This window comes from Podarcis filfolensis, assembly GCF_964270895.1.
Source record: "Podarcis filfolensis genome assembly, chromosome: 2".
Lineage (NCBI taxonomy): Eukaryota > Metazoa > Chordata > Lepidosauria > Squamata > Lacertidae > Podarcis > Podarcis filfolensis.
The window spans coordinates 5676694-5704114 of record NC_139605.1 but is presented as its reverse complement, the minus strand read 5'-3'; the positions used below and the strand labels follow the sequence as shown (position 1 = coordinate 5704114).

The window sequence follows — 27421 nt, the reverse complement described above, 5'->3', positions numbered from 1 at the left end:
TGACAGCCTCTTGTTCCTTCTCTCTTTCAGCTTCAACTCCTGAGCATCTAAGTATCCCTCCTCCCTGCCAACCATCCCTCCTTGCCAGTTTCTTCACTCCCTCACACAGAAGGTGGGTTGAAAACACTCAGCCAGAGCAGTTAGGCTGCTTTTACACATTCCATGACATTATATCCGTTTAGCCAAAGGCTGGGCGGCCCAAGAGGCAGGTAAGCAGTAACAATTTAGCCTACTTCACGCATAATACACCTAAAGATGTTGCCTTTCCTTCAATTTGGGTAGAAAGTGAGTGACATAAGATTGGGGAAGGGCTTGTGGAGGGAACCACAGCAACAAATAACCAAGAGATACCATCAAAATCACTGCAAGTGGTTGTCAATCTCCTCATCCCTTTTTTATATTATGATTTTTAAAATGTATTTCTATTAAAGATTTCTTGCTTTACAAAAATATGTGTAATGTCTCTTCTTTCGAGTTGTGTTTTGTACAGATCAGTTTCATTTGTTGTGAGACATTAGTGTCCCTCATTAATTTTAAAAGCTTTTAGTTGCATATATCTGGAGGATTTCTCATTAATACAAGCACATTTCTGCAAAGCAAAATTGGCCATAATCCATCAGAAAAGCATGATTACCCTCAAATTCAAGTTACAGCTGGAGTCAGAATTGGTGGGTGAGAGCCAGGATTAAGGAACATCAGAAACAGCATTAAAGGGCAGCAGGAGCTCTGAGCCTCTGCAATTCACAGCCAAACTTGGACAGGCTCCTTCTGGTCTCATCTCACACACCAGGCTGGTATGAAACTGCAGAAATAAAGAACAGGAGTGTTTCAAAAGCCAAGATCGTGGTGTGGGGGCCTCAGCATTACAGAGCTAGTGGGAACCCAAAGGCCGTCTAGTCAGACTCCCAAGGAAAGCCACCATCCCTCATCATGTCAGATGCTAGGAGCATCACCAAAATATGCCTGCAGAGGGCAGCTCGAGCGAGTGAGCCAAGCTGCACGCTTTGGGGGAATACCGGAAGGACACAAAGCAGTCCTACCGGAAGGAAAAATCCCTTCCAGAACCCCTTCCAAGATCTCTCATTCAGATCCTGCGTAGAACCCATTTGTCAGAGGGAGGGGATCCTCTATGGAGCTCAGATGAAGAGACAGAATGAGTCACAAGAGCGATTTTCAGCTCAATGGACACTGCAGATTATGTCACTCTTGGAAACCCCAAGGGGGCGGGGTAACAGCTTTTCCCCATTTGAGGATGTTCCCCACGGAGTCTTCTGCAAGAGCCCCCCTCTGTCCCCACCTGCATTGCCACTTACCCTTGGTGGAGCTGTCGGACCCCTGGTCGCTTGCTGCAAAAGGGAGGAAACACAGGAGTCAGGATCCCGGGGACGGACATCCAACCCCCCCGCCCCCCTCAGCCCTTCTCCTCCCTCCTTCCACCCCCATCCCAAATCAGTCTCAATCTGGGGATGTTCAGGGACAGGCAGCCAGAGGCAAGGGGCCTCAAGGACAGCACTGGAGGGAGAAGCAGGTGCTGGAGGGCAAAGAGAGATGGGCACAGCCTGGCATGGAGGCAGCGGGGGACTAGAGCGGGGGTGGGTGCGATCTGGGCAGGAAGGCAGAAGGGGGGAGTGCAGTGGGTTCCTGACACCCACAGACTTGAGCCGATGAACCAATTCTTTAGCTTCAGGTTCTAGTAGATTAAACCACCAGAGACCCCTCTCTCCCCGCACCCTCGGCTCTTCCTCCTGCTCCTTCTTGGAGCCCCTCCCTCAGCCGACAGTCTCTCTGCAGCCTTTTCCTGGCCCTGAGGGACCCCTTGCTGTCCCCAGACAGGCTGAGCAGACAGGCTGAAGCTTTCCATCAGGGTCTTGGGCTTAAGGACTAGGCCACCACCAGGTTTAGTTTGGTCTGTTTGTAACCTGCTCCTGCTCCATATTGGGGGGAAATATGTCAGACAGAGAGAGGGGAGGAGTCACTCACTTGAAGCTGCTTTGTAGGCTGGTTTCCCTGTGAAGACAAAAGCAGAAGGTCAGAGCTGGAGGGAACCTGCAGAGGCCACTCAAATCCCATTTTGACCATTTGGCTCTCAGATGCTGAAAACTTCCCAGCAGATGCTCCTCTTGTCTCTTCCAAACACCTCCAAGGAAGGGGAGCCCAGAAGGGGAGCTTTTCAAGGAACTCATTTTACAAAGAAGTAGAAAAAATTGAGAAAATTAAATTTAAAAGATCAACCTGGGAAACCAGGCTGTGGACAAATTCCAAGAGGCTGGAAGGAAACATTATCCAGTCCCTTCATTCATTTATTTTCGGATTATTATTTGGTGATTCTCCAAATAAAAATACAAAATGAGAGCACAAAATACATAATAAAACAAAAACAAACCAGTAACTCACAATTAAAAAGCTCTAGGCCTGGTCAGAGAGAAATGTTTTTGCTTGGCGCCTAAAGATTTGTAAGGAAGGCTCCCTGCTAAGTGTGCACAGGAATGAAGACTTGGGACTGATTATAACATCGGGTGGGAAGTGAATTTCCTGAGCTGAGCACAGAGTGAGCGCAAAGCAATGACCACTATGACTTTGGGTTCATGTTCAGAGGGTGTTTTATGGGGAGGGGTCTCTGTAGGGATACAAGGGGCAGTTGCCAGGAAGCTCCACCAGCACATTCCCAGTCGGAGGCCAGGACAGAAGGACACAGGAGAGGCAGAAAACGCATCCAGGTTTACTTACTGCGAATGAAGAAGATGATGATCCCAGAGACCAGCAGGATAGCAGCCACAATGGCTCCCACAATGAGCCCCAGGTTGACTAAAAGGGGACAAGAGACATTTTTATTCAGACTGGCGGCAGCAGCTCCCCAAGGCCTCAAGCAGGAGATTTGAGTGGAGGTGTTGAGCTATGAGCCCGGGAGGATTTTACGTGTGCAAAGCAGGCCCTCCTTCTCTCTCCTCACAGGCCTCACAGGTCTTCTCTGTAGTGGCCCCGACACAAGGGAGTTTTTTTCCACCAGAGTAAAGCATTAGAGGTTTTCAAAATAACCAATTCATTTAAGGAAGACTGTTGACAGGCACACCTGTTTCATCACAGACTCCAGACTTAAAAGCAGCTCTCCTCCTGCTCAGGCGCGTCAGCCTTCTCTGTCAAGACCCTGAGAGGAAGGGATTCCCTTACCTCTGAGACCCCCCAGAGCCCAGCATTACAGGCCTTCAGGGAAGGCAACAAAGCCTTAGAAAAGAGCATCTTGTGTAGGGTTGCCATACGTCTGGTTTTTCCTGGACACGCCCTCTTTTTCAGACTTAAAATGTCTGTCCAGACAGATTCTTAAAATGAGGCAAAATGTCCAGGTTTTTTTGTTTGGGTGGAATCTCTGAAGTCCGTAGCGCTAGTGAGTGAGCCCTGGTCCCCTCTGCCCTGCCTGGGTGAGTCTTTGGCTCAAGGGCCGCTTCCATAATTCTCGCTTGCCTGCCTGTGAGAAGGAGAGGCGGGTGTGTTGGTGGGGACATGTGTGCATGCATGTGCTCCTGCGGGGGAAGAGCGAGTTTGGCTGTTAGACATTCTGCTTTGGTTCCTGCAGGCACAGCTTTCCTGGCAGTGTGTGTGAGACAAGTGTTATTAGAAACCCTTCTTGCTCTTCCCAACGGTGTGCGGGTGTTTGGGCTGAGTGGGGATGAATATCAGTTTTTCTAGGTGGGCCTGAGTGTGAGGAGGAGCGAGTGAGAATCTTTTTCACTGTGAAGTACAGTCAGTCCAGGGCTCCCTCTTTTAAGTTCATTGCCCCTTTTTCAGTCACAGTGATTGTGAGTAAATTTGATTTTGAAGAAGTAAAATAAGTGCCACATTCTTTGACATCACAACTACTTGGGCTTAAAGGCAAGAAGGTGACGGCCAGTTTTCACCTACGACATCCAATTTGAGTTTAAGGCCTATGAGACACTTGCCAGAAAAGGCTGCATCTCTGCTGAAGTCTACAGATTCCGATTCAGTCGCTTGCCTCCAGAGACATACACAGGATCCAACTGGGGTTCCCCATCTGAGCTGTGCTGCTGCTGAAGGGAGGAGTTGGGTGGAAATCCCCCTCCCAGAGCCCACCCCTTCCCCTCCTGTCTGTCTGTCTCTCACCAGGCTCCTTCTCCCAGGCCACATCCAGAGGCTTCTCCAGGCTGTCATGCTCCACGCGGCACCGGAAGCGCTCCCTCTCCTCGGGGTCGATCTGGATGCTGAGCAAGACATAGTAGGTCCCGTCCGAGTTGGGGGCGACCAATCCTCGGAGGGTGCCCTCCTGCCAGACCTCCCCGTCCTTCACCCAGTTGGCCTCAATCTCCTTGGGGTAGAAGCCGTGGACTTGGCAAACGAGGGTCTCCAGGCCGTCATAGTCTGCCTTCCTGGTCACCTTCACCACCGGAGCCTCTGCAAAAAGGGCCGCATTGGGGTTAACAGAGAGACATCCACAACGGAAGCTGGAATGGATCCTGCATTTCTAAGAGCAGAGACCCAAGGGGCAACCTCATCCTGCCTCCCAGAGTGTCAGAATCTCCTCACATCTACAGAAATTAAAAAGAACTGCAAATAAATGGGATTCCTCAACCTCCCTTGGCATCTTCCCCAGTCAGTGTCTACGGTGGAACTGTTGTTAGATGGTTTATCCTTTGCTTGCCAGAGCAGACTCCTTTGGGAGGGAGGACTGGATACAGATTAAATTCATTTATCATCCTGAAAAGCTCCAACACTATTTGTGGTTCCAAGATTGTCCCAGGGAGCTGATCCTGGTTCCTCTCTTGAGGGAGAAGAAATGCTGGACTCGCTGCTCTGTTTTCCAGGACTTTTCAGCTCCATAGTTAGTGAACAAAGCCAACAGCCCTGGGAAAGACAGAGCTCCTTTCTAGTTCTCCCGCCTGCCCTTGTTGTCACCCTTGAAAATGCTTCATTGTGACTTTTGGAGCGAAATCCTCAACCTCAACAAATAATCTCAGGGTCTCTGGGGTGAATTATCACCAGGCCCCATAGATGAATTTGCTTAGAGCTCTCTAAGCACGGCTAATAAGTATGTGTCAGTCCGCAAAAAGGGAGGGTGCTAGAATTATTTCATTTTGAATTAATGTTAATATCAGCAAAGCTAATAGAGTCAGGAAGAAAGCCAGTCAAAGCACTTGATCATTTGATTGGCACCTGTGCCAGATTCCTGAAGGCAGAAGAGTGGACTGTACCATTTCAAGGGGAAATGACTCTTCTGAATGTTCCCCATGGAACATGGGAAAAAGTAAAACTGCTCACAAATAAAAAATATAAGAAGGTAGAAGAGGGAATTCCCATACTCTCTCACTATGTGCAGGTTTTCTGCTTTTGGCCACGAGTGACTAATCTACAGATTTAGTGAGGGGGCGGCATCCATATTTCATGGGCTCCCCCCACATTTTCTATTTTAAAAAAGGTTAATTAATTTAGTTTTAAAGACTTTCCCATTAGGTATGTAGGGGGAGACGGGGCACATTGATGCAAGGGGCACATTGATACACCAACAATATTTCAATATTGAGACACTAAAACGTGTCTATACATGTGTAAGTATGACAGTTGCGACCGCGCTGCCCACCAGTTTGCCATTGGCGTTTGACGAGAGTAGGTGTGTTTTTAGCGCGGCCAACTAAAAAATTACGTGAAATGTAAAAGTGTTCCAATGCTGTTGGATTCTAAAATACCAAAGGTAAATTATCCCACTCAGTAATCAGGATTATATATGATTTTTAAATAAGTTCAGTGGTTTTATGAATTGTTAGTTTTCTGAAAATGTCCGTTGGGGCACTTTGATACACTAAGACACGGGGCACATTGATACGTATAAAAGTGCCCCGCTAGTGTACAATAGTGCCCCAATATAGAAGTTTGCATGAAATCTCTAAACTGATTTCCTACTCATGAAATTTGAAAAGAAAAAAACTGTTGTTGACTATGTGGCCAAAGTCATTTCTAAGTATAATAGGACTGATTATCAAGTATCATATCTGAGGAAATACCCAGAATCTTGTATGTTTGTCTTCCCCATTGTAGAAGATAAGGCAAGCGTTGATTTCAAGGATGCTGTTTTGCAGTTGCCAAAACCAAATTTCTCAAAGGGCACATCTCAAACATCATCTCTTTATACCTTTTCTTTTGACTTCAGTGTATATAGAATGTTCTATAGAAGCTAAACGTTAAGGAAATGTCTTAATTTTTATAAGCATTTTGTTTATATTACTATTTTTTGACTACCTAATGTGAGTTCTTATACTTTTTAAAGTTTTTCCAAAGTTTTTTTAAATTGATTTGTTTGAGGAAAGATTAATATAAGTTTTGAAGTTTTGTTAAGAAAACCTGCCATAAAGTCTATGATATGTGTGAAACACTTAGTTTTGATACGTAATTTAGATTTTAAAGTAACAAATTGTAGGGCTGAATATGATCTCTCACAATAATTTTTTTCATTCTTTTTTGTAAATAATTACAATTCTCATACAATTTATGCTTTGTATCAAAGAGCTCCATTCACTGTATCAAAGTGCTCCGTAAGTAGAACAGAATGATACAAAACCCATTTTTTACTCGTCATTATATTCTCATTATCTTCTAACTTTAATGGTTCTTTTGATTGCTATTATAATACTAAATAGGTATGCCATGCATAAAGCAATTTTTAAAATCATTTGACTCATTTTGGTACATAAAATATGAGATTGAATTTTTCTGCATCAATCTGCCCCACTTTCCCCTACCCAAGTGTGAAGGCAAAAGGTTTTTCTGTATCCTGCCTCAAATCTGTCCATTTCAATTTTATTTTTTTACTGAATTTAAAACGCATTTTGCTTTCTCGGCCCCTTCCCTGCTGTTTCTGTGTCCCCTCCCCCCACTTGTCTTTTGCCATCCCTTATTCTAGCCAAAGGGGCATGGGGGGCTGTTTTTAGGCATCTCCCCCCATTGTGGTCTGAAGTGACCCCTATTCTCCTCCCAGAGGCCCAAACTTCTTTCTGCCTCCCCCACCAAGAAAAGTGTTTGGTTTTTTGGTCCAGAAAGGAAGACTGTTAAGGGGGGGAGGGGAGCTTGAAGGGAAACTGCCCCCCTGAGCCCCCCTCCCCTCCCCACTGCCCCCCCTCACCTGTCCTCAGCAGAGTCTCCTTCCCGTAGTCCAGGTATCTCTGCAGCCCCTCAATGCAAATCTCCTCCAGGTAGTGCTTACTGTACTGGTTCTGGGCCAAGTCAGGATCCCACTTCCTCTTGGTCACTTGGGCCCCTGTATCAGCTGCCGTCCAGGTGAGGGTCTCCTTGTCAAAGGCGATGAAGTCTCTCCCATCATAGCTGTACTGCCAATACCCTCCTTTGCGCCCGTCTGAACTCAGCTCACAGCCAACCATCCACTGATAGGTGTGGATCCCTGGAAGGACCAGAAGAGGCCCAGGAGGTCAGGGGGGGGGCAGAGCAGCCCCTCCCCCATCAGCAAAAGAGACCAGGAAAAAGGATTTATTTGCCTCAGACTCAGGGAAGAGGCAGCAGTCAGAGGGAAGAAAAATCAACCAGCATTGTATCTTTCTGAAGGCTCATCCGCATAACACGTTCACTGAGGGAAACGCTACAATCCTGAGCCTCTAAAGCCCCCCTTTAATTGCCCCCCTCTCTCTCATCGCCTCACACTTTCTCCCCTCCCTTGCAGGTCGGAGGTCACAGTTTGTCCCTCTTTCCCCCCAGATCTGCTCCTTTGGATCTTGCCCCTTTTGGAGAGACGCCTCAGCTGCCCCCCCCCCGAAAGAGGAAAGGGGCAACATGGAAGGGGGACACCCACACATTGGGGCCTTTCAAGAGAGAAGGTCTCCTCTTCCCCTCCATCTCTCTCCCCCCAGCTTCTCCATATCAAGGACCTTTTCCCTAAAAGGAGGGAAGTCATGGAAGGGCCTTTGGAAAAAGAAGTTTCCTCATAGCCTGGGAGGGAAAGGGAAGCCGCAAGGGGGGTTTGCCCCACTTCAAAATGGCCCCCTTTCTCAGCAGAAGTCAGGCTGCCCTTGTCAAAGATGGCGGGTCCCTGCACCCTCCTGCCCACCCCAGGGGGCTACCACCAAATCTTCAGAACAACAGCAACATTTAAAAAGTTATCCCCCATTATCCCCCCCCCCAAATTTCATTTTAGTTGTGTTGTCTTCGGAATGAATCATTTTGTAGTCCCATAATCCTTAAATGGAACAGATCATTTTGATTCTCCCATTAGATGTTACATATATTTGTCCTTGCATATTTTCTTTAAGGTAAGTCACACTGAGTGGGGTTGGACTTACTACCAAGTAAACATGCAGAGGATCGGGTAGTTACAATTGTGAAATAAAATAAAATAAAATCTGTTTGTGATCCTGGCTGGCCACACACCGGGACTAGCCCATTTCTGAACTCTCTTGTTGAGGGACTCTTTCCTGGCAGTCAGTTCCATGGGGTAAGGCAGGTTTTTAAGAAGAGCAACTACCAGGTGTGGGGGCCCCGTTCTCTATCAGCCCCCCAGCAGGTGGAGTGAGCAGTCCAGACAACCTGATGGATTCTGAAAAGCTCCAAGGAGAAAGGGGGGCTGACAGCCAGCATCCCTGGGGGGGCCCCATCTCCCTGTGGAATATGGAATAGGGACACCATCCTTCCTTCCTGCCGTCTCCAGCACTGCAGACCCCGACCGCCCCCCCACCCCCAGTTCTCCAGGGCAGTGGGGAGGACGAGGAGGCAGAGGGAAGAAGTTTCATGGGGGGGGGGCTCATAGCTGTGCTTATTCTGGGGTCATGATTGCAGCAGACTGGGGGGGCATATTGGCACCTCAATAATGCAGCTACAATAAACTTGCTGCCTGGGACAGGTATTAAGGCACATGAGCACAGAGTCATCAAAGTTTCAGGGGAACCCCATCCTATCTAATTTCAATATTAGCAGCGCCACGGCTGGATTCCCAACTGGATTCCCAGCTCTTTGCTCTCTTCCAGGATCCCTCCCTATTACTCCTTTGCCACAAAGCCAATGCCAACGGTGCCAGGGAGAGAGCAAAGCGTCAACTGGCATTCTTGTTTTGTGCCACAAATAACAGGCATGGGGTGAAGGGGAAACATCTGTGCCTGCCACTGCAGAGTCTTCTTTCGTTGAATTTTCCATTATTGTGCCGCCCGCCCCCCCAATATAAGTACTTTTGTACAGTGGTGCCTTCGTTCCCAAACACCGAAAACCCAGGGAGGCCTCACTTCGGACAACCGTAAGTCTGAGTATGGGCTGAATGTAAACTCCTCGCTCTGGATTAACCTGCAGTCTTCAGATCAAGTAATTTGCTTATTTAGCTTATGTGGGTAGCAATTTAAGGGAGCTGGGCATGTTTAGCCTGGAGAAGAGGAGGCTAAGGGGTGATATGATAGCCATGTTCAAATATATAAAAGGATGTCACATAGAGGAGGGAGAAAGGTTGTTCTCTGCTGCTCCAGAGAAGCGGACACGGAGCAATGAATCCAAACTACAAGAAAGAAGATTCCACCTAAACATTAGGAAGAACTTCCTGACAGTAAGAGCTGTTCGACAGTGGAATTTGCTGTCAAGGAGTGTGGTGGAGTCTCCTTCTTTGGAGGTCTTTAAGCAAAGGCTTGACAACCATATGTCAGGAGTGCTCTGATGGTGTTTCCTGCTTGGCAGGGGGTTGGACTTGATGGCCCTTGTGGTCTCTTCCAACTCTATGATTCTAAGATTTTAAGGAGGTTTTCTCACCACTGCTGTATCGCAATCACCATCTTTCCCCCCCATGTTAAATCTTTTTTGCAGTTTCTAAATTGTGATATACAGTGGTACTTTGGTTCTCAAACGGCTTGGTTTCCAAACGCCAAAAACCCAGAAGTAAGTGTTCCGGTTTTTAAATGTTTTTCGGAAGCCGAACATCCGATGCAGCTGTCGGCTATTGTTTGCGGGGCACCTGCACCAATCCGAAGCTGCGTCTTGGTTTTCGAACATTTCGGAAGTCAAACGGACTTCTGGAATGGATTACGTTCGAGAACCAAGGTACAACTGTATTTGGCGCTTTTGTTTTTGCTACAGTGGTACCTCTGGTTGCGGACACGATCCGTTCCGGGGTGCCCTTCGCACCCCGAAATGTCCGTAACCAGAGTGGCGCTTCTGCGCATGTGTAAATACTTCCGGGTTTGCCGTGTTCTTAACCTGAAAAAAACGTAACATGAAGCGTTCGCAAGAAGAGGCATGACTGTATTTATTTTGCGTTTTTGTGGCTTTTTCGGTTAATTTGTTTTCGTGACTGTGTGGAACCCAGTTCAACTACTGATACGATTTATTGACTGTGTGACTGCGGAAATGGATAAAAGCCCCCCATCCAAACAATGACTATCATCAGTGCAGGTAAGGAAAAAATAATAATTTTAATTTTTATCATCTACAATACTGTCTTATTTATTTTATAGTACAGTACATTGATTATTGCTTTCATTTTATGGACCAATGGTCTCGTTAGATAGTAAAATTTGTGTTAAATTGCTGTTTTAGGGGTTGCTTTTAAAAGTCTGGAACGGATTAATCCGTTTTGCATTACTTTCTATGGAAAGCGCACCTTGGCTTTGGAACGCTTTGGTTTTGGAAAGGACTTAAGTTTGAGAACCAAGGTACCACTGTATAATATTAAGCAAGTGATGCATTTGAGGGATTTGAACCCAGGTTCAAGGACAACTGAAAGGTAACTGTGCTCATGGAGTGGAATATAAAGATATAAATGATGGAACAAACAGATGTTTGTAAATGTGTGCCTAAACACACTTTGGCTATATACTAAATTCTTTGCTCCTGGTGAAAATAATGAAATGCTGATGTTAAGCCAACTTGTTGCTTTTCAAAAGGCCATGCCTCTTCCCTTTGATGCTCAGCACCACCAGGGCAGTCTATGCTGCGAAGAGCTGGGAGCTTTCCTGGGGAGAGGACAGAGCTGGAGGACAGACCTTGCTAGGCTGCTCTTTGCCCCCCAGAGCTGAGTGCCCCTTCCCTGCCCCACCTCCCTCTGCTCCTGCAAGGGCCGCATCCAGAAGCGCAGGAGAGAGGAGGAGAAACCAGGAGTCTGTGTCCTTTGGCTCCCAGACCAGAGAACTTGGAAATGAGGCATCAAGGGGTCTCCTGGGGGCACAGGGGAAAGAAGGGGGCACAGCATGCGCTTGGGCTCATGCCAGGAACCGTCTGCCAGTATCTCAGCCAAAGGCAGCCTGGGGAGCCGGACATTCAGACAGAGCAGTTTCCTCACAGCTCACTTTTCAGAGGTGGCACTTGGACTGGATGCATAATCAAAGATCTGGGGTGGTATCTAATGCAACCCCTACTCAGAGTAGACCCACTGAAGTGATTTGGCCTTTCTGTTTTTAATGCACTGATTTCAATGAGTCTAATCTAAATATAATAGTATTGGATGCAACCCTGCGTGTACTAAAAATGTCAAACACCTGCCCTAGCTCTCACTTTCAATAAATACTGAATTTTTGGCATCTGCTAAAAAGTTCCGGTTTAGGAAACCTACCCAGATGCTTAGAAGGTGAAGGTAATACTAATCTGTTTTAGTAGTTTAACTTCCCTAAAGTATGGTTGTGAGTTTTTCTTAATTTTACTGGGGGGGGGGTTACAATCAATAAGTGTATGTATTTTAATAAATAAATAAATAGTATTTATTGATGTTTTATGTACATTCTATGGATTTTTTTCCTGATTTTTATTATAACTTTCCAGGTTGTATACTATCATGATACAGTTTTGTGGGAAATACATATTGGAAATACTTTAATAAAACCTTCAGTCAATTGATAATAAAAGAAGAGCTGGTTTACATTAGCTAGTTGATGTCCACCTAATAAATCCTTCATCAAAGAGGGCATGATCCTTATATCTGCTACTTGTCATGCTGCACCTCCAGTGTCCCATTTTACAGATCCACAACATGTTAATGCTCGTGGCTTTTAAATGTGCTCTTCAATTTCAGTATCTGAAGGATTGATCTGGTGTTTTCACTTGGCAGGTGGCATCACACAGGACTCGATGAGACCCCTGGCAGGGCCCTCGGGTGCTGAGGACCCAGCCCTGTCTCCTCGAGGCCAGCCAGCAGGGTCAGCAGACAGCCATTTTCATTTCCCACCACAAAACCATGGAGAGAAGCTACGTCCGGCACCCCAAGACAGGATGGGAAATGGCAATGGTTGCTCCTGGCCATGCACAGAGTTCTGCTACTCTTATTAGAGGTTACCGCCCACACACTTCCACTGCACTTCTCTGCTTGTGTGGTGGCACCTCAGTAAAACCACTTCTGGCTGTTTGTAGCAGAGTTTTCCCCGGAGGCAGAGGAGAAGAACAGGAGTCATACTCAAACTCACAGTCAAGAGCTTCTTTATTGCTTGACTGTCACACAAACATTTCTGTTACTATTATATACAAGCTACTGACATTCCTTCTTTATATCTCCAGCACAATTTAATCTCAGTCCAGTAATTAACAATCCTGACGCAGCAAAACTCACAGTATCAGTAGCACACATTGTCTTACTTCCAACCTTGTTGTCAGTGAGTGTGCTGACAGAGTGTGAGTGTGTGTGCGCACACACACACTTTCCTTGTGCGGAAATTCCAGCCTGCAACTTCCTCCCTTTATTTGCACCTCCAGATGACACCAATCAAGCCTAGAGTGCCACTCATACACACTAAAGAAAATTCTGGAACCCTCTTGAAAGCTTCCAGGAACCTTTATCTGTTTCTTGAAGAATGTTTTCCTAACAGCTCTTTGTGCTTCTGGCCAGCCTGAGGGAGCTCAGCAATGGAGGAGAGGCTGTCCCAGAAGACACCAGGTTGCGCTCTCTTTAATCCTGGCTTCCCCTTTCACCTCAGGAGCCTTTGGCTTACAGCTGAATTGAGTTGGGGAATATAAAGCCTTGGATGAGGGCAGTTTCTCTGGAAGGAAATCCTGCTTTTCTGGGCTGGATTCAGCTAACACAGTTAGTCTACCGGGAGCCAGAAGGAACAAGTCTCACTCACACAACTGGGGCTTTCTCCCCATCTCCTTCCCGTGTGCTCCCCAAAAATCAGCTTGGGGGGGGGTCAGGAGAAGCCCCAGAAAGGTGTGCAGGGGGAGGGGGGGGAGAAGGGAGATTGCTCCCTCCGGCAAGTAGAAGGATTGTAACAGTGCTACTTTGGAGTCCTCCCTCTAGAACTATTCAACATATTTAATAATAATAATAATAATAATAATTAGTATCTCCTACAATACCATTTCCAAAGGTGATATAGTTCTTTTTATGCACTCAAACAATGGTTTGTGGGTGACCTATGCAAATAACAAACCAAACCACAAACCCCACCAGCTGGTCTGGATATGGAGCTTTTGTTTGGAGGGAAGTTGCTTTGTCTCATTGCTTCTTCAGCATAAATTGCTTTCTCCCTCATTTTATGAATGAAGCTCACTCCCCTCCCGTTTCCTCCAGATGTTAAGTGGGATCAATCACAATACACCTATACCTTCAACATTGTTTTTAAATAGAATCAGATGACATTTCCAGGGCTGTCCGTGGCACCTTTGAAGTGGTCTTCTCATTTGTTTGGGATTTTCTGAGCTAAGCAATTGCAAGAAATGATCAGGAACCGAGAGGCGCCCCTTGGTGACATTTATGGGGCATTTTCCATGGACAGTTGCAGGGGCTCAGGAGGGGCCCAATCCCCATTTTTAAAAGGGGGAGAAGCGGAATTCACAGGAGCCCAAGAGGAAGCCTGCAAGGCCAGGCCAGGCCTGATCCCACTGCAAGAAAAGCAGACCTGGCCATTGCAGTGCTGGCTTGGTCTCAGCTGACCCTCTGGCTTTCTTCCTTGCAAGCCTGACAAGGCAAACGAAGGCCCCAGAGGGCTCTGGACAAACTCAGGCTGACCCCTTTGGCAAGGCTCCTTCCACCTCCATTATTCTGTCTCACAGGTGGGGAATCTCTTTGGCTTCAGGGCCAGATCCTGGTCAGGATTGTCCCCATGGGCCAAAGGGGGCAGGAGGCTGAAGCTGACATCATAGCATAGCCTACCTGTCAATCTCACCCACCTTTCTACCCCTCCACTGCAGTTATTGTTTGAAGTGCTGTTAAAGGTGTTGTGGTGCTGTTAGGGGCAGGGGAAGGTCCTGAATCAGGGAGCCTGCTTAGGAAGTGAGGAAGTGGAGAAGCCTGGAAGGTAAAGGTGCAAAATCATAGAGAGATCTCCCTCCAGACCCAGCAGAGGCTCCCACTTCTGAAGTTCTGCTCCAAAATTGCAATTAGAGGGGGGAGTCACTCAACTTTGGGGCTAAACACAAATGCCTCCCCCCACCCTTCCAGCATGCTGGCTCCTTTCACACAACTAATGTCTCAAAAGGACTAACAGCTTTTGACTCATTTCAGAAGGAAGTTTAAAAAACAAAAATGTGTGCCAAGAGGCTTTGGCCAGAGGTCTACCAGCTTTTAATAAGTTTAAATGATTCCTGTTTTAAGAGTTCCAAGGTTGGATGAGGAAGGGGGGGGGAGTGTGGCAGAAATCGCCATAACTGGACAAAAGGGGTGGAAGACCTTTCTAAAGGTCCTGCTATTCTTCCCTAAGTGTAGACCATTAGAGAATAAAGTAAGTACAGGTGTATAATGAATGCTGGAGGTGTGGGAGCCCTCCGCCCCCACTTCATGTATTTGCCACTCTGACCCCCCCAAACCCTGTCTATTTGTGTTCCTTAAAAGGCTTCTCTTTCAACACTGTGCCAGGGAGAGGGAGGGGCTTGGTGATGGTCAGAAGGGTTAGCCAATCAGCACCTCTGTCTGGGCAGCTGGCTTCTCCTTAAGCAGGACCAGAACTCAAGGCTTGCTTGTCTCAGCCTCAGGATCCCCACCCTTCTCTTCCCCGCCCAGAGGAAAATGAACTAGACAGATTCCCACCTCACAAGGCCTAAGCCAAGCCTAGCATGGAAGGAAGGGCAGGCAATGGAGACATTTCCCTGGTAGGATGTGCAGGTCCAGAGAGGGTCATACTGGGGGGGGGGGTCTCTGCCCTCCAAGTCTCGTTCTCTGTCCCCCCAACCCCATCCCAGCCCCCATTAAGACCTTCATTAAGGGAAGGGGAGATGCCTCTGCCCTGGTGGAGACCCCCACCCTCCATTTCCTTTCCTCCCAGAAGCCCCCTCCCTGCAATTCTGGCCCTTGGAGGAAACGTTATGGGGGGGGGAAGGTGTGACTCTGTTCCTCTCCTGCCTTCCACTCACCTCCGCTCTGGTTGTAGCGATTCTGCAGAATCTGCAGACCCACCCTGAACCCCAGCTCATTGCCCTGTCTTTTCTCTGTCTCTGTTTTCCAGTACTGAGGATCCTCCTTTTCCACCTTCCTTATCCAGGGGACGCGAGGCAGATCCTCCTTGGTGTCACTGTCGTACTGATCAATTTGCTGGTCATCCACGTACCCCACAGCAATGAACTGGGGCAGCCCCTGGCCAGGCTCAGACACGGCTGTGAAGAAGTAGCGCAGGGAGTGAGAAGTGGAGCCTGGAAAGGAAGAGAAAAGGGGGCAGAGAGTTAGGGGTCCTGCAGATGAAGGGAGCAGCCTAATCCTGCTGTATTGCAGGCAGCAGCCCTGAATTAGGAGATCCAAAGTTCAGCAGGGTTTGGGGGAGTTTGTAGACCTGCCCTTAAACACAGAGGAGGCAGAGCAGAGGCAGCCTAAGAATCAGAGAGTTGGAAGAGGAAAAGATATAAACAAAAGGTCCGACCTGGGTCTTGCTTCCTGGGCTCTGGGAGGCTTTGGCAAGATCTGGGAACTCAGGAGAGCCCCACAAGATCCCGTGAGAACCTGCCAGAGTCTCTTATGCAAGGCAGAGAACTTCAGAACTCTTTTGGTACTGGGAAACCTTGCAGAAAAAGAGCTCTCTGCCTTCTGCATATATAATTGGTGTGGTTCCAGCATACAGCTGAAGTCCTTCAAGTTAAATGCATTCCAGTTGCTGGTTTCCTGCACTTTCCACCAGTTTTCCAGGGAGATGTAAGGTTAATTGGCCTGTAATTTCCAAGATCCTTCCTGGATCCCATTAAGAGAATTGGTACTTAAAATGGTTCAATGTTGCAATCTTTCAATGGTCTGAGCTGCCACCCACAGAGCGGGCTCCCCACTTGAGAAAGAAGGCCCCACAGGGCTAGCAGGGGCAGGAGGGCAAATGCAACTTTGGGGCCAGGTCTCAACATGTGGCCCCACATCCCCTTTCCCCACACTTGCCCCTTCACAGGAAGGGGGACAGAGCTCTGGCCACCAGGGGGCCTAATGAGTCTCCACAGCAGAACCCCATCAGAAGCAATTAACTTTTGTGGACGTCCATCAGGATCTTTTGCTGTTTCTGCTCACTCACCACACTCCTTCACCCTCTTCCCGAGTCACAGTGAATGTGTACTAAGGGGGCTGTGTGCCTCCTTTGTGCAGGAGTAAAGAGCCAAGGCTCCATGGTCCTCGTAATCTTCTCTAGGGTACAGGATGAGCCCCACAGAGATGGCCCCCCAAGACAGCTGCAGCCCCTTAATTCCCACCCTGGGCTCCTTTGGGAGGAAGGTGGGGATATAAACTCAATTTTAAAAGATGACTCTGTCAGTACCAAGAAAGGCCTCACAGATTTGGGCATAAGGATGAGGCCTTCCTTCCAACACCTGTCCCATTCTCTGCCTAGAGATTATCCAAGACCCACAGAAACAGCTCACAAAGACTTGGGGAGGGAGCTGATCACAGGCTTTCAGCATCATACCTGAGGCTTCTGCCCCCACCAGGACACCCCCTCTGAGGGAAAAGCTGGGTCGAGTTCAGCGAGAGATGGGGCATTTCCCTGGCGGAAGGTATAGGGGCACAGTGCTAAAAGGGGAAGAGGAGGCCAATACCCCCCCAAACCCCACACTTTTAATAGGCTGTCAATCAAATCAACCAAAGGTCATGTTTTTGCCTGATTTAGTCAAAAGATGTATAATGAAGGTGCCAGGCGAACCTCCCTGGGGAGAGCCTTCCAGACGGGGAGCCACTGCAGAGAAGGCCCTGTTCTCGCATTGCTGCCACCCTCCGCCCTCTGGACCTCTAGAGAAGGAGGCACAGGAAGGAGGGCCTCAGAAAATGATCTCAGGGTCCAGGTAGGTTCATATAGAAAGAAGTGGTCCTTGAGGACCCATCATATCCTGTGAAAATTGTCTTAAATGCACTTTGGGCAACTTCACCCTCAAGGAGGAAGAAGCCCGCTTGAGTTTGCCCAGTGACTCATCTCAAAACAACTAGGAAAGTAAAATAAAAATCATAGACAGGACTCTGAGGGTCCAACCCGCCTGCGATGCTGGCATCTCGACTGCAGCATCCATGGCAGATGGCCATACAACCTCTGCTAACAAATCTCCAAGGAAGTAGAATCTACCACCTGCTGAGGGTGATCCACTGTGGAAAACAAAGTTCAAGGAAGCGAAAACCTGCAAGATGAGTTTGCTTGAATTACATACGCCTTGATCGCTTGTCGACTCTGCTACCTCCCTCCCGCTCGGTTTCCTTTCAGGCAAGATCAAATGGGACCCACTTCTAAGACCCTCCCCTCCCAGGGCAGGGGCTCCCCCCACTTCAAACCACAAGAGCTCAGAGCAAGGCTGCCTCTGGTTGTGGCATCTGGCTAAACAACACAGGCAGTTCTGCTCAGTGGTCGGGAGACAAAGAGCCACAAAATGAGTCACACTTGAGTCCCCAAAATGAGGAGGAATCTGAAGGAACCAGTGGTCTCCACCACCCTTTGCCCAGCCCTGTAGCAGACACAGTGAGGGGGCAGCCCCCCATATGGAGAGGGTTCAAGAGAGAAATAACAGGCCTTGCTCTTTAGTTCTTAAAGCTTTTAAATTACTTTGAGAATTTTTATGCAACAAGCAACTTTTAAACTAAAGACAGTATTACATTCATACCATTTTCCATTAGAGAACCACAAAAGCCATTTACAATAAAGATTCAAGTAGGTAGCCATGTTGGTCTGACGCAGTCGAAATAAAAAAATTAAAAAATTGTCCAGTAGCACCTTAGAGACCAACTAAGTTTGTTCTGGGTAGAAGCTTTCGTGTGCATGCACACTTCTTCAGATACACAGTGTCCAAAACGTAGTGAAAGGGGCTGTACAGAAACGGCACAGAGGAGCCCCCTGCATAGTTTACAAAATCTACATTTTTGACAGGCAACAGGAAGGGTTTTTTTTTGGGGGGGGGAGTCAGAACTGTAAAACAGGAGAACCTGATTATGAATGTGGCTGTGAAAGGGAACTCCTGAACAAAACAACATTGGGAATTGCGGGTGGGGGCCCCTTATTCAGACGTTTCCCCCAGCAATGAAGTCAGCTCTACACGCGTCCAGCTCCCACCCCCAGACTGGGGTCCAGAGTGTTTAGCGGAGTTTTTAAGAGCGGCTGAGGGTTAGATTAGAAGAGGGAAGGTAAAAAATAGAAGTAGAAAGACCGGGGGGCGGGACAGGCGAGTCACTTTCCCCACCATTAATCCTGCCAACACCTTCAAGCTTTGTTTTGTTCTTTGCTTAAGCCACGAGCCAAGGAGGGAAGCGGCCCCTGCCCCGGGCGGCATACAAAGCAAGCCCCAAGTCTGGGAAACAGATGTCTGGGAAGGGATCCGGCTCCACTTCGGACAAGAAACTCCCCGGTCGCCCTTTCAGTGCCCACGAAATGCAATTCACAAAGAGCCGTGTCCCCCCCCCAAAAAAGGGGGGCTGAGTGCAAATTATTTTCTCCCCCCGCCCCAGAGCACAGTCCTTACCTGCGCAGTCCAGGAGCAGCAGCAGGTGGGCAGCCGCCCCCAGGATCAGGGGGGGCCAGCGGAGGAGGACCCCCATCTCCCCCCCAAACGAAGCGCCCTTTTCCTCCTCTTACTCCAGCGACGTCCTTCTCCCTCCGACTCTGAGACCCGCTCTCTGCCCCGCCTGCGGAACCAGCAGCAGAGCGAGCCGGGATTGGCCGAGGGCGAAATATTCCACCAATCGGAAATCTGCGCGCAGATGGCGGCATCTGTCGCCAGGCAGAATTCGAAGCGCAAGTCTGGCAGCGAGGCTGGAGAGGGAAAGAGAAAGTGATTGCAGCTCCTCGCTGGGAATCGCCGCCTCCCTCCCCCCTCCCTCCCCCCTCCCCGGCAGCTCTGCCTGTCCTGCCCTGCAGGGAGGGCGGAGGGGGGTGGCCAGGGAAGGACCCCAGGTTCTATCCCCGCATCTCCAGGGGGTTCTGGGAATGCCCCCCCTCTGAAACTGGGGAGAGGGGCTGTGAGATCCCGAGCGAGGTGGATTCGTGGCCTAAGTCAGTGCAGAACAGCCTCCTGGGTCCTATTCTTAAGAAGCCCTCGGATGGCTTCAAAGATGGCTCCCTTCTTCCTCCAATGTCAGAGGCAGTAAATGCATTCGCATCCCACTCGCTGGGTGTCCCTCTTCCGTCCTCCTTGCGTGCTTCCTTACTGGGACATCTGGGTGGCCACTGGGAGACCGCCATGCTGGACTCAATGGGCCCCTTTGGGGTGATCCAGCAGCCTGGCTATTCTCCTGCGTCCCTCCATCTAGTGGCAGGGGGTTCCAGCGGTTCACTGTGTGCCTTGTAAATAAATGCTCAGTGTTGCAACTAGAGCTGAAACTCAGGGTTGAAGTCAAAACAGAGAGAGAGAGAGAGAGAGAGAGAGAGAGAGAGAGAGATATGACCGCACAGAGAAGGGAAGCAGGTGCTGGGAGACGGACAAACAGGCCAGAGCCCACCAGCTTGCCACAATTTCCTTTCTCCATGTTCTTTTTAAAGGGGCATTTTATATCCCCACATATCTCTGCTTCCTTCTCTCATCCTACTGGCCCCAACATGAGTTTCTCTCCCCCTGCCTGGGACCCTCCAAGTCTGCAGGCCCAGGGTGTTGGGGTCAGGGAGGCCCCCTTTGCACAGCCAGCAAGACCCAGCGGCTGCCAAGCCTCTTCTGGAAGGCCCTGAGCCAAGGCTGGGTGCTTGGCCCAGAGAGTGCTTGGCCCACATCCCACTTCCAGAAGCCTGAACGTTTGAAACCTGAGCTAAGCATGGGACACACGCAGAAGCTGCTGCCCTTTCCAAGAAATCAGGAGAGAGACAAGCAGTGGCCGCTCCTTGCCCAGGTACAAGGAAGCTTGTTGCAAGATAAGCTCCTGCGAAGAAGGAGGCTGGCTGTTTTGAGGGGGTTCTCCAGGACCCTCTTCTGGGACTAAATGGGCTCAGTCACCTCAGGGACGTCTTAAGCTTCACTTTTCACCTGCTCCATCCAGTTTTTCCTGGACAGGGATAGTCTGCCCACAATGATCCATATTCTGGTCACCTCCTGACAGGATTATTGTAACATGTGGTTTTTTTTCAATACAGTAGGTATGCTTCAGCTGCTACAAGATAAACCTGACAGGATTTTTCACTGCCGCAGCTCATTTAGGGCCAAATCTCACCAGGGCCAAAAGACCCTGTTTGTTTGTCTGGTTCTGAGTTCAATTCAAAGTGCTAGTCTTGTTTTAGAAAGTCCTTGGTGGCTTGAGGCGCCTTCTGCACCCCTGCTCTCGTCTGTGGAGACTTTTCTCCCTCTCCTTTCCCTTCTTTGTGGAAGTGCAGAGGGCGACGACAACAACAAATGCTCAGGAGGAAAATGTTTTGTTCTTCACAGACTTTAAAGAATTGTTCAGGACTTTAGACATTGCCTGTAGCTCTGTTTTCCTCCTGGATAACCTTGTTATGTGGTTTTAAACCACGCTTGAACCAATTTAGGGAGATGGTGCCATGAAGATGAACAAATAACGAAAGCAGCTGCTTGAGGCAGCCCTTTCAGGAAGGAGGAGGCAGCCATTTCCCCTCCCTTTCTGCTTCACTGCCAGCCCTCCTCAAAATGGCTTCCGTCCCTACAAGCAGGCCAGGTGGGGCTGCCTCAGCCTCCCGCTTCCCTCCCTGCAGAGGAGACCTTTGGTGCAAGGGAGAGCAGCCAAGCAAGGCAGAAACCGAAAGCCACAGCAGCCCACAGATCAGGTTGCCTGACTGGGAGATCGGCAGGCAGAAACGTCACTCAGGGGAAGACGTTTTCTCTCTCAGCACCCAGATGGCTTTGGCATTTGCCCTGTTGGTCTGGCCTGGGCCCCCTCCAGCCTTGGAAAGACCCGTCTTCCTCAGCATGCAGGACAAAACCCTGAGCCTCCACAGCTCTCTTCCTCAAGGCCAAGTGGCCAGGACTCCTGGGTCCCCTTTGGGAGGAGACTCGGCAGGAGCCAGGACTCCTGGGTCCTGTTTCTGGCAGGCAAAAGGCATCTTCCTCTCTAGCTGTTCATTCAAAAAATGAATATTTCTATCCAGGTGGCATTCAGGTTCTCCACATAATGGCCCTGACAGGCGCAAGGTCGCTGGGGGAGCTTCATGGCTGCGGGGGGATTTGAACCCAGGTCTCCCAGGCTCCCATATCCCAGTCAAACCACAGCCCCACACTGGATCCTTGTAGGCTTCTCCACCTCTCAAGACCTGCAGGGACATCTCTCCTGACATTATTTTTGTCCCCTTCTTGGTACTGTGTGGAAACAGCAACAAGTCTTCTTGCCCCTTAAAGGCTAAGAAATAGATGATGGCATAAAAACGTCCTTGGTGTGTTTCCCTGTTCCAATCTGGATTGTTTCCCAGGAGACTTTGTCCCCTTCTGCCTCCCTCAGCAACCTCTGAGTCAGGTTGGAAAGTCCCAGGGCAGTTCCCAGAACAAGGCCTTTTTATTTTTAATGTTTGTTTTCATTTTTACTTATAAGAATAGCTGAGGGTGCAGTAAACACTCTTTGGCAAGTTCCAATAATCTAAATTTCGTTTGCATGCCAAGCTAGCAAAGGAATCTCAAGTGACTGAATCTCAGGCTGCTTGACTGACATTTCTCACAGGAATTGAAAAACGGAGGCAGATTTTGCTGAGGAAGTCCTCATCCTTCATTAACACTGGTGTTTGTGTATGTTTGTTTCCTGGGTAGATTGCTGCCCTGACGCTCTCTCTCTACCACAAAACACCCTCCCTCATTTCTCCACAGTCCCTAGTTGTATTTCCTCGCTTTCCCCTTTTTGCGATCCTCCGCTGCCCCCTGCCGGCTGCTTTCTTCCCCAGCTGAAATGGAAATCAGGTGATTTCTAGGAAATCCTTAAAGGGACCAGTTGAAGCAAGTCACGGGTTGCAAAAAATGGTCAAGGTTCCCACATATGTCACAGCTTTGGAATCGGTGCAAGTGGGTGTATGCCTACCTAAAAAGCGGAAATATATAAAACTTACAAATCACGTAATCAGAAAAAACCTATTTAGAGTATGGGGAAAGTATGAAAACTTATTAGAAAGAAAAACACCTCTGTGGATATCCCCAGTGGAAGCTACAACCGGGAAAAGAATAAATATGGATAAGCAGTGGTTAACTTACAGTGAAATTTTATCTCTTACAGGACAGGAACCAAAACTGAGAAATCTCGAGGAGTCAAGAAATCTGGTTACGGATTGGCTACAGATTGTTAGGGAAATTCTTGGAGCGAGGCTACTCGACAGTCCCAGCTGGTCAGGCAGAGCCCATGGTTTCTCTCGGTCAGCAAAGGAAGGGGTCCCAGCCCCAAACCGGAGCAAAAAAGCCGTCAGTAGACTTAGATCAAAGTTTATCGCGAAACAGGTTCAAACAACGGCATGAACCCCCAGAAAGGGGCGACATTGACTTTTAAAACTTCCCACCACATCCCAGAATACAGTTCGTACAGCATCATCACTACATCATTGCAACATCACCAAAACGTCAAGAAAAAGGGAGGGTAACATGAGATTACCATAAGGAAACTGAGTCAAGGTAAGATAGGATTTGCACAGGCAAACATATCTCAAGTACCCACCACCCACAGAACAATAGTCTTTCTTTGCATTTCTGTACCCTTAGGTGAGTCCAGTGATGGGCTTTTGGAAACTAACTGCCCAGCAATTGTCACTCATGGGCACTTCCTTGAGTGGGGAGTGCCTACTGTTCAGGGAAGTTTTTAATGTGTGACGTCTTAGTGTATTTTGGGTCTTTGTTGGAAGCCGCCCAGAGTGGCTGGGGAAACCCAGCCAGATGGGCGGGTACAAATAAATTATTATTATTATTATTATTATTATTATTATTATTGACTCCTCCCTTGAGGGATCATGGTGGGGACCGAGGGGTTTTAAAATCCTAGGCCAAAAGAGTGCAAATGGCGTTGCAGTGAAGCAAACCAGTGGCACTAGTGATTTTATATATATTTCTAAAGTTTTGAGGCTTTTCCTAAAGCTGATAGTCTGGCGGAAACACTTTTGTTTTTGCTTGCAGCATTGTAGCAAGTTTAGAGACAGTTAACAAGGTAATGAGGTTTCGATAGACTCAGTCCATTGTTCTCACAGCACTCAGCTGCTTAATGAGGGTGCAAACAGCTGGAGCAGAGCTGCCTTGCAAGGCAAAGGCAAAGGGCGAAGCTTGAGAGCGTAGCTTAAACTCAATTGGCTAGCTGTCAAATTCCAACGCTCCTGATTGGTTAAGGCGCATCAGCATGCAAATACACAGTTCAGTCATAGGGTATACCAACGTAGCCTATAGGGTAACAGAAAGGAAAGGAAAGACTTTATTGAGGGAATTTATGTGCTGTTTGGTGCAACTTAGTGAAGGGACGAGGTCTTCTTGAGCTCCGAGTATGTGTGGCGGTGTAACAAGCTACATCAGATTGATGAATTGTTTAAGATAGATAGGGAAAACGGCTTTGTTGAGCAAAAGTCTCAGTTTACCAAAGACTTATTAGACACAAATATAAAAGTATTATCAAAAATGTACAAACTGCTCTTTGGGTGGGTAATTAAGAGGAATTGGTGAAAACGAGCATGATTAAGTGGGCACAAGATGTGGATCACAATATTGATCATGAATTATGGGGAAAGTTGTGGAAAAGTAAATATGAATTTAACACCCACCAGATTGGCGAGAATATCTATAAAAAGAAAAACGTATATGTTAGAAGTGTAATAAAATTGAGGGATCTTTTATTCACATGTGGTCCTGTAAAATAATTAAGGAATATTGGGAATTTAATGAAATAAAAAAGATACTTAAAAAAACTTTCCCCAAAACACCTGAGTTTTTCCTCTTGGGGATGGTAACAATGGAGCCCCCCCCCCAAGCAAAAGAGTTTATTACTAGATGCCACTGCCACAGTTTACTGGCACAAAGGTGGAGAAGAAGCATAATTTTATTATTATTATTATTATTATTATTATTATTATTATTATTACCCCACCCATATGGCTGGGTTTCCCCAACCACTCTGGGCGGCTCCCAACCAAATATTAATAACACAATACAGGATCAAACATTAAAAACTTCACTAAACAGGGCTGCCTTCAGATGTCTTCTAAAAGTCAGATAGTTGTTTATTTCCTTGACATCTGACGGGAGGGCATTCCACAGGGCGGGCGCCACTACCGAAAAGGCCCTGTGCCTGGTTCCCTGTAACCTCACTTCTCGCAATGAGGGAACTGCCAGAAGGCCCTCGGAGCTGGACCTCAGTGATGAGCGATGGGGGTGGAGACGCTCCTTCAAGTAAATAATTCTTTTTTTTTTAATTCATCCCCACCCCACGGAGGCTTGTTTTCAAGGTGGGCATGCACCCCTACCCATTCTCCCATTTAGCAATGAAGGAGCTGGTGGAGCTGCCCAAACTTTAACATACAACGCAGTCTACACCCTTCTAAGATTATACAATAAAATTATAATGATACAGGAATAATAATTCGAGATGCTTTGCAACCATCAGTTCAGTTCTCCATGTGTTGCCTAGATGTACTATTATCTGCATGTGTGCATGTGCAAATGATTGTGCAATGCTCCAATGTCACCTTAAGTTGTGTTTTCTGTGAAGTCCCATTGTACGTGGCATAACTCACACACCAAGGCCAGCCCAATACATTTTGACACCTGAGGCCGGCCCCAAAATGGCCTCCCACGCCCCACCAGGGAAGAAGGGGTGAGGGAAGATTTCTATTCAGGGCAGAGTCTGTGTCTGTGAATATTCTCAGGAACTTCAAAATCTCTGGAACTCCTGTGATAAGAAGGCAAGAACCACTAAAGACAAAGGGGCTGCACCCTTATTTATTTAAGTCAAACATATATTACAAAAGTAAAAAAAAATAATTACATCCAGTGGCTTCAAAGCAAGGTGCACCAAATCCACTGGGTTAGACGAGAAGAGTCCTGTGGCCTCTGGAGGTCTCCTTCCTGGCTTCCTCCTTGGCTGTCAGCAGGATCAGTCCCTCTCCTCAGCCTCTCTACCTCCTCTCAGTTCCCTGCTTCCCCATTTCCCCCTTCAGCTGCTCCTTCCTCCCCCTCCAGCCTGTTTCTCAACTCACTGCCCCAGGGCATCATGGGAGGTCCAGGGTGGAGCCCCAGAGAACAGCAGCTGGTTGTCCTGGGACCTGAAGCTCCATGAACCAGGCTGGAGAACTGGAGCCTTGAAGGTATCGGGACAGAAAGAGGGTCTGGAGGAAACTGCCTCAGCAGCTGCCATTGCCATGGGGAGGGTCTGAATGCCCCCTGGAGCTCCTCATTCTCTGCTCTGCCTGAGGATGTTTGAAGAGAGGCCTCAACTCCAGCAGAGATCACCTCTGGACCACTCTGGATCTAGTCAGACAGGACAGTGAGGTTCTGGGGATGTAGAAGGTGACCCAAGAGGGCTGGTGGGGGACGTCCCTCCCATCTGCAGGGGAACCAGAGCACGGCTCTTGGTCAACATAGACAAAACCCCTCCATATCCAGATGTTGTAACTGGAGATGATGCCCTCCTTGGCTTTTATGGGATCAATGGCCAACGTCTATCCTTCATCTTCTGAGGCACACTTGCAAGGTTCCAGATCAGAATCGGATCCAATTCTGACAGCCTCTCTAGTCTTCGGCCACTCAGTTCCTTCTTTTCAGCTGCAACTCCTAAGCATCTAAGTATCCCTGCCAACCATCCCTCCCTGCCAGTTTCTTCACTTCCTCACGCAGAAGGTGGGTTGAAAATACTCAGCCAGAGCAGTTAGACTGCTTTTATACATTCCATGACATTACATCCGTTTAGCCAAAGGCTGGGCGGCCCAAGAGGCAGGTAGGCAATAACAATTTAGCCTATTTCACGCGTAATACACGTAAAGATGTTGCCTTTCCTTCAATTTGGGTAGAAAATGAGTGACATAAGATTGGGGAAGGGCTTGTGGAGGGAACCACAGCAACAAATAACCAAGAGAAACCATCAAAATCACTGCAAGTGATGCTCAATCTCCTCATCCCTTTTTTATATTATGATTTTTAAAATGTATTTCTATTAAAGATTTCTTGCTTTACAAAAATATGTGCAATGTCTCTTATTTCAAGTTGTGTTTTGTACAGATCAGTTCCATTTGTTGTGAGACATTAGTCTCCTCATTAATTTTAAAAGCTTTTAGTTGCATATATCTGGAGGATTTCTCATTAATACAAGCACATTTCTGCAAAGCAAAATTGACCATAATCCATCAGAGAAGCATGATTACCCTCAAATTCAAGTTACACCTGGAGTCAGAATGGATGGATGACAGCCAGGATTAAGGAACAGCATTAAAGGGCAGCAGGAGCTCTGAGCCTCTGCAATTCACAGCCAAACTTGGGCAGGCTCCTTCTGGTCTCATCTCACACACCAGGCTGGTATGAAACTGCAGAAATAAAGAACAGGAGTGTTTCAAAGTTAAGCCAACATCATGGTGTGGGGGCCTCAGCATTACAGAGCTAGTGGGAACCCAAAGGACGTGTAGTCCAGCCTCACAAGGAAAGCCACCATCCCTCATCATGTCAAATCAGACATGAGATATGCCAGGAGCACCACCAAAATGGGCCTGCAGAGCAAATGCCTGCAGAGGGCAGCTCAAGCAAGTGAGCCAAACTGCACACTTTGGGGGAATACAAGAAGGACACAAAGCAGTCCTACCAGAAAGAAAAATCCCTTCCAGAACCCCTTCCAAGATCTCTCATTCAGATCCAGCGTAGAACCCACTTGTCAGGTAGAGGAGCTCAGATGAAGAGATAGAATGAGTCACAAGAGCGATTTTCAGCTCAATGGACAATGCAGAGTATGTCACTCTTGGAAACCCCAAGGGGGGGGGGTAACAGCTTTTCCCCATTTGAGGATGTTCCCCACTGAGTCTTCTGCAAGAGCCCCCCTTTGCCCCCACCTGCATTGCCACTTACCCCTGGCGGAGCTGTCGGGCCCCTGGTCGCTTGCTGCAAAAGGGAGGAAACACAGGAGTCAGGATCCCGGGGAGGGAGATCCCATCCCCCCAGCCCTTCTCCTCCCTCCTATCAACCCCATCCCAAATCAATCTTAATCGGGGGGGGGGGGGCT

The 27421-nt window shown here is 48.1% G+C and overlaps 3 protein-coding genes across 5 annotated transcripts in view; all 3 read right to left on the bottom strand.

Annotated features, from left to right (window-relative positions):
* The window catches only part of LOC310756634 (uncharacterized protein), an 820367-nt gene that overhangs the window by 206780 nt on the left and 586166 nt on the right, over window positions 1-27421 (bottom strand). For 2 of the 3 annotated variants that reach the window (XR_014544952.1, XR_014544954.1), the window contains exon 7: window positions 9332-9709. The gene's annotated coding sequence lies outside the window, so the exon portion shown is untranslated. Of the gene's footprint in view, window positions 1-9309; window positions 9710-27421 lie in introns of all 3 variants that reach the window. The other variant, XR_014544953.1, reaches the window with a different exon arrangement.
* LOC310758165 (uncharacterized protein) overlaps window positions 1-27421 on the bottom strand; it is a 228098-nt gene that overhangs the window by 32328 nt on the left and 168349 nt on the right. The window contains exon 14 of the mRNA XM_083604095.1: window positions 27264-27300. Within this exon, the coding sequence (XP_083460221.1) occupies window positions 27264-27300 (37 nt within the window). The remainder of the gene's footprint in view (window positions 1-27263; window positions 27301-27421) is intronic.
* Window positions 528-18966, bottom strand: LOC310757067 (major histocompatibility complex class I-related gene protein-like). Its single transcript, XM_083602201.1, has 8 exons — window positions 18799-18966; window positions 15253-15528; window positions 7124-7399; window positions 4117-4404; window positions 2728-2805; window positions 1981-2007; window positions 1314-1346; window positions 528-802 (listed from the first exon to the last, which is right to left on the bottom strand). The coding sequence occupies exons 1-8, from the start codon at window positions 18872-18874 to the stop codon at window positions 780-782; spliced, it is 1077 nt and encodes a 358-aa protein (XP_083458327.1). The 5' UTR covers window positions 18875-18966; the 3' UTR covers window positions 528-779.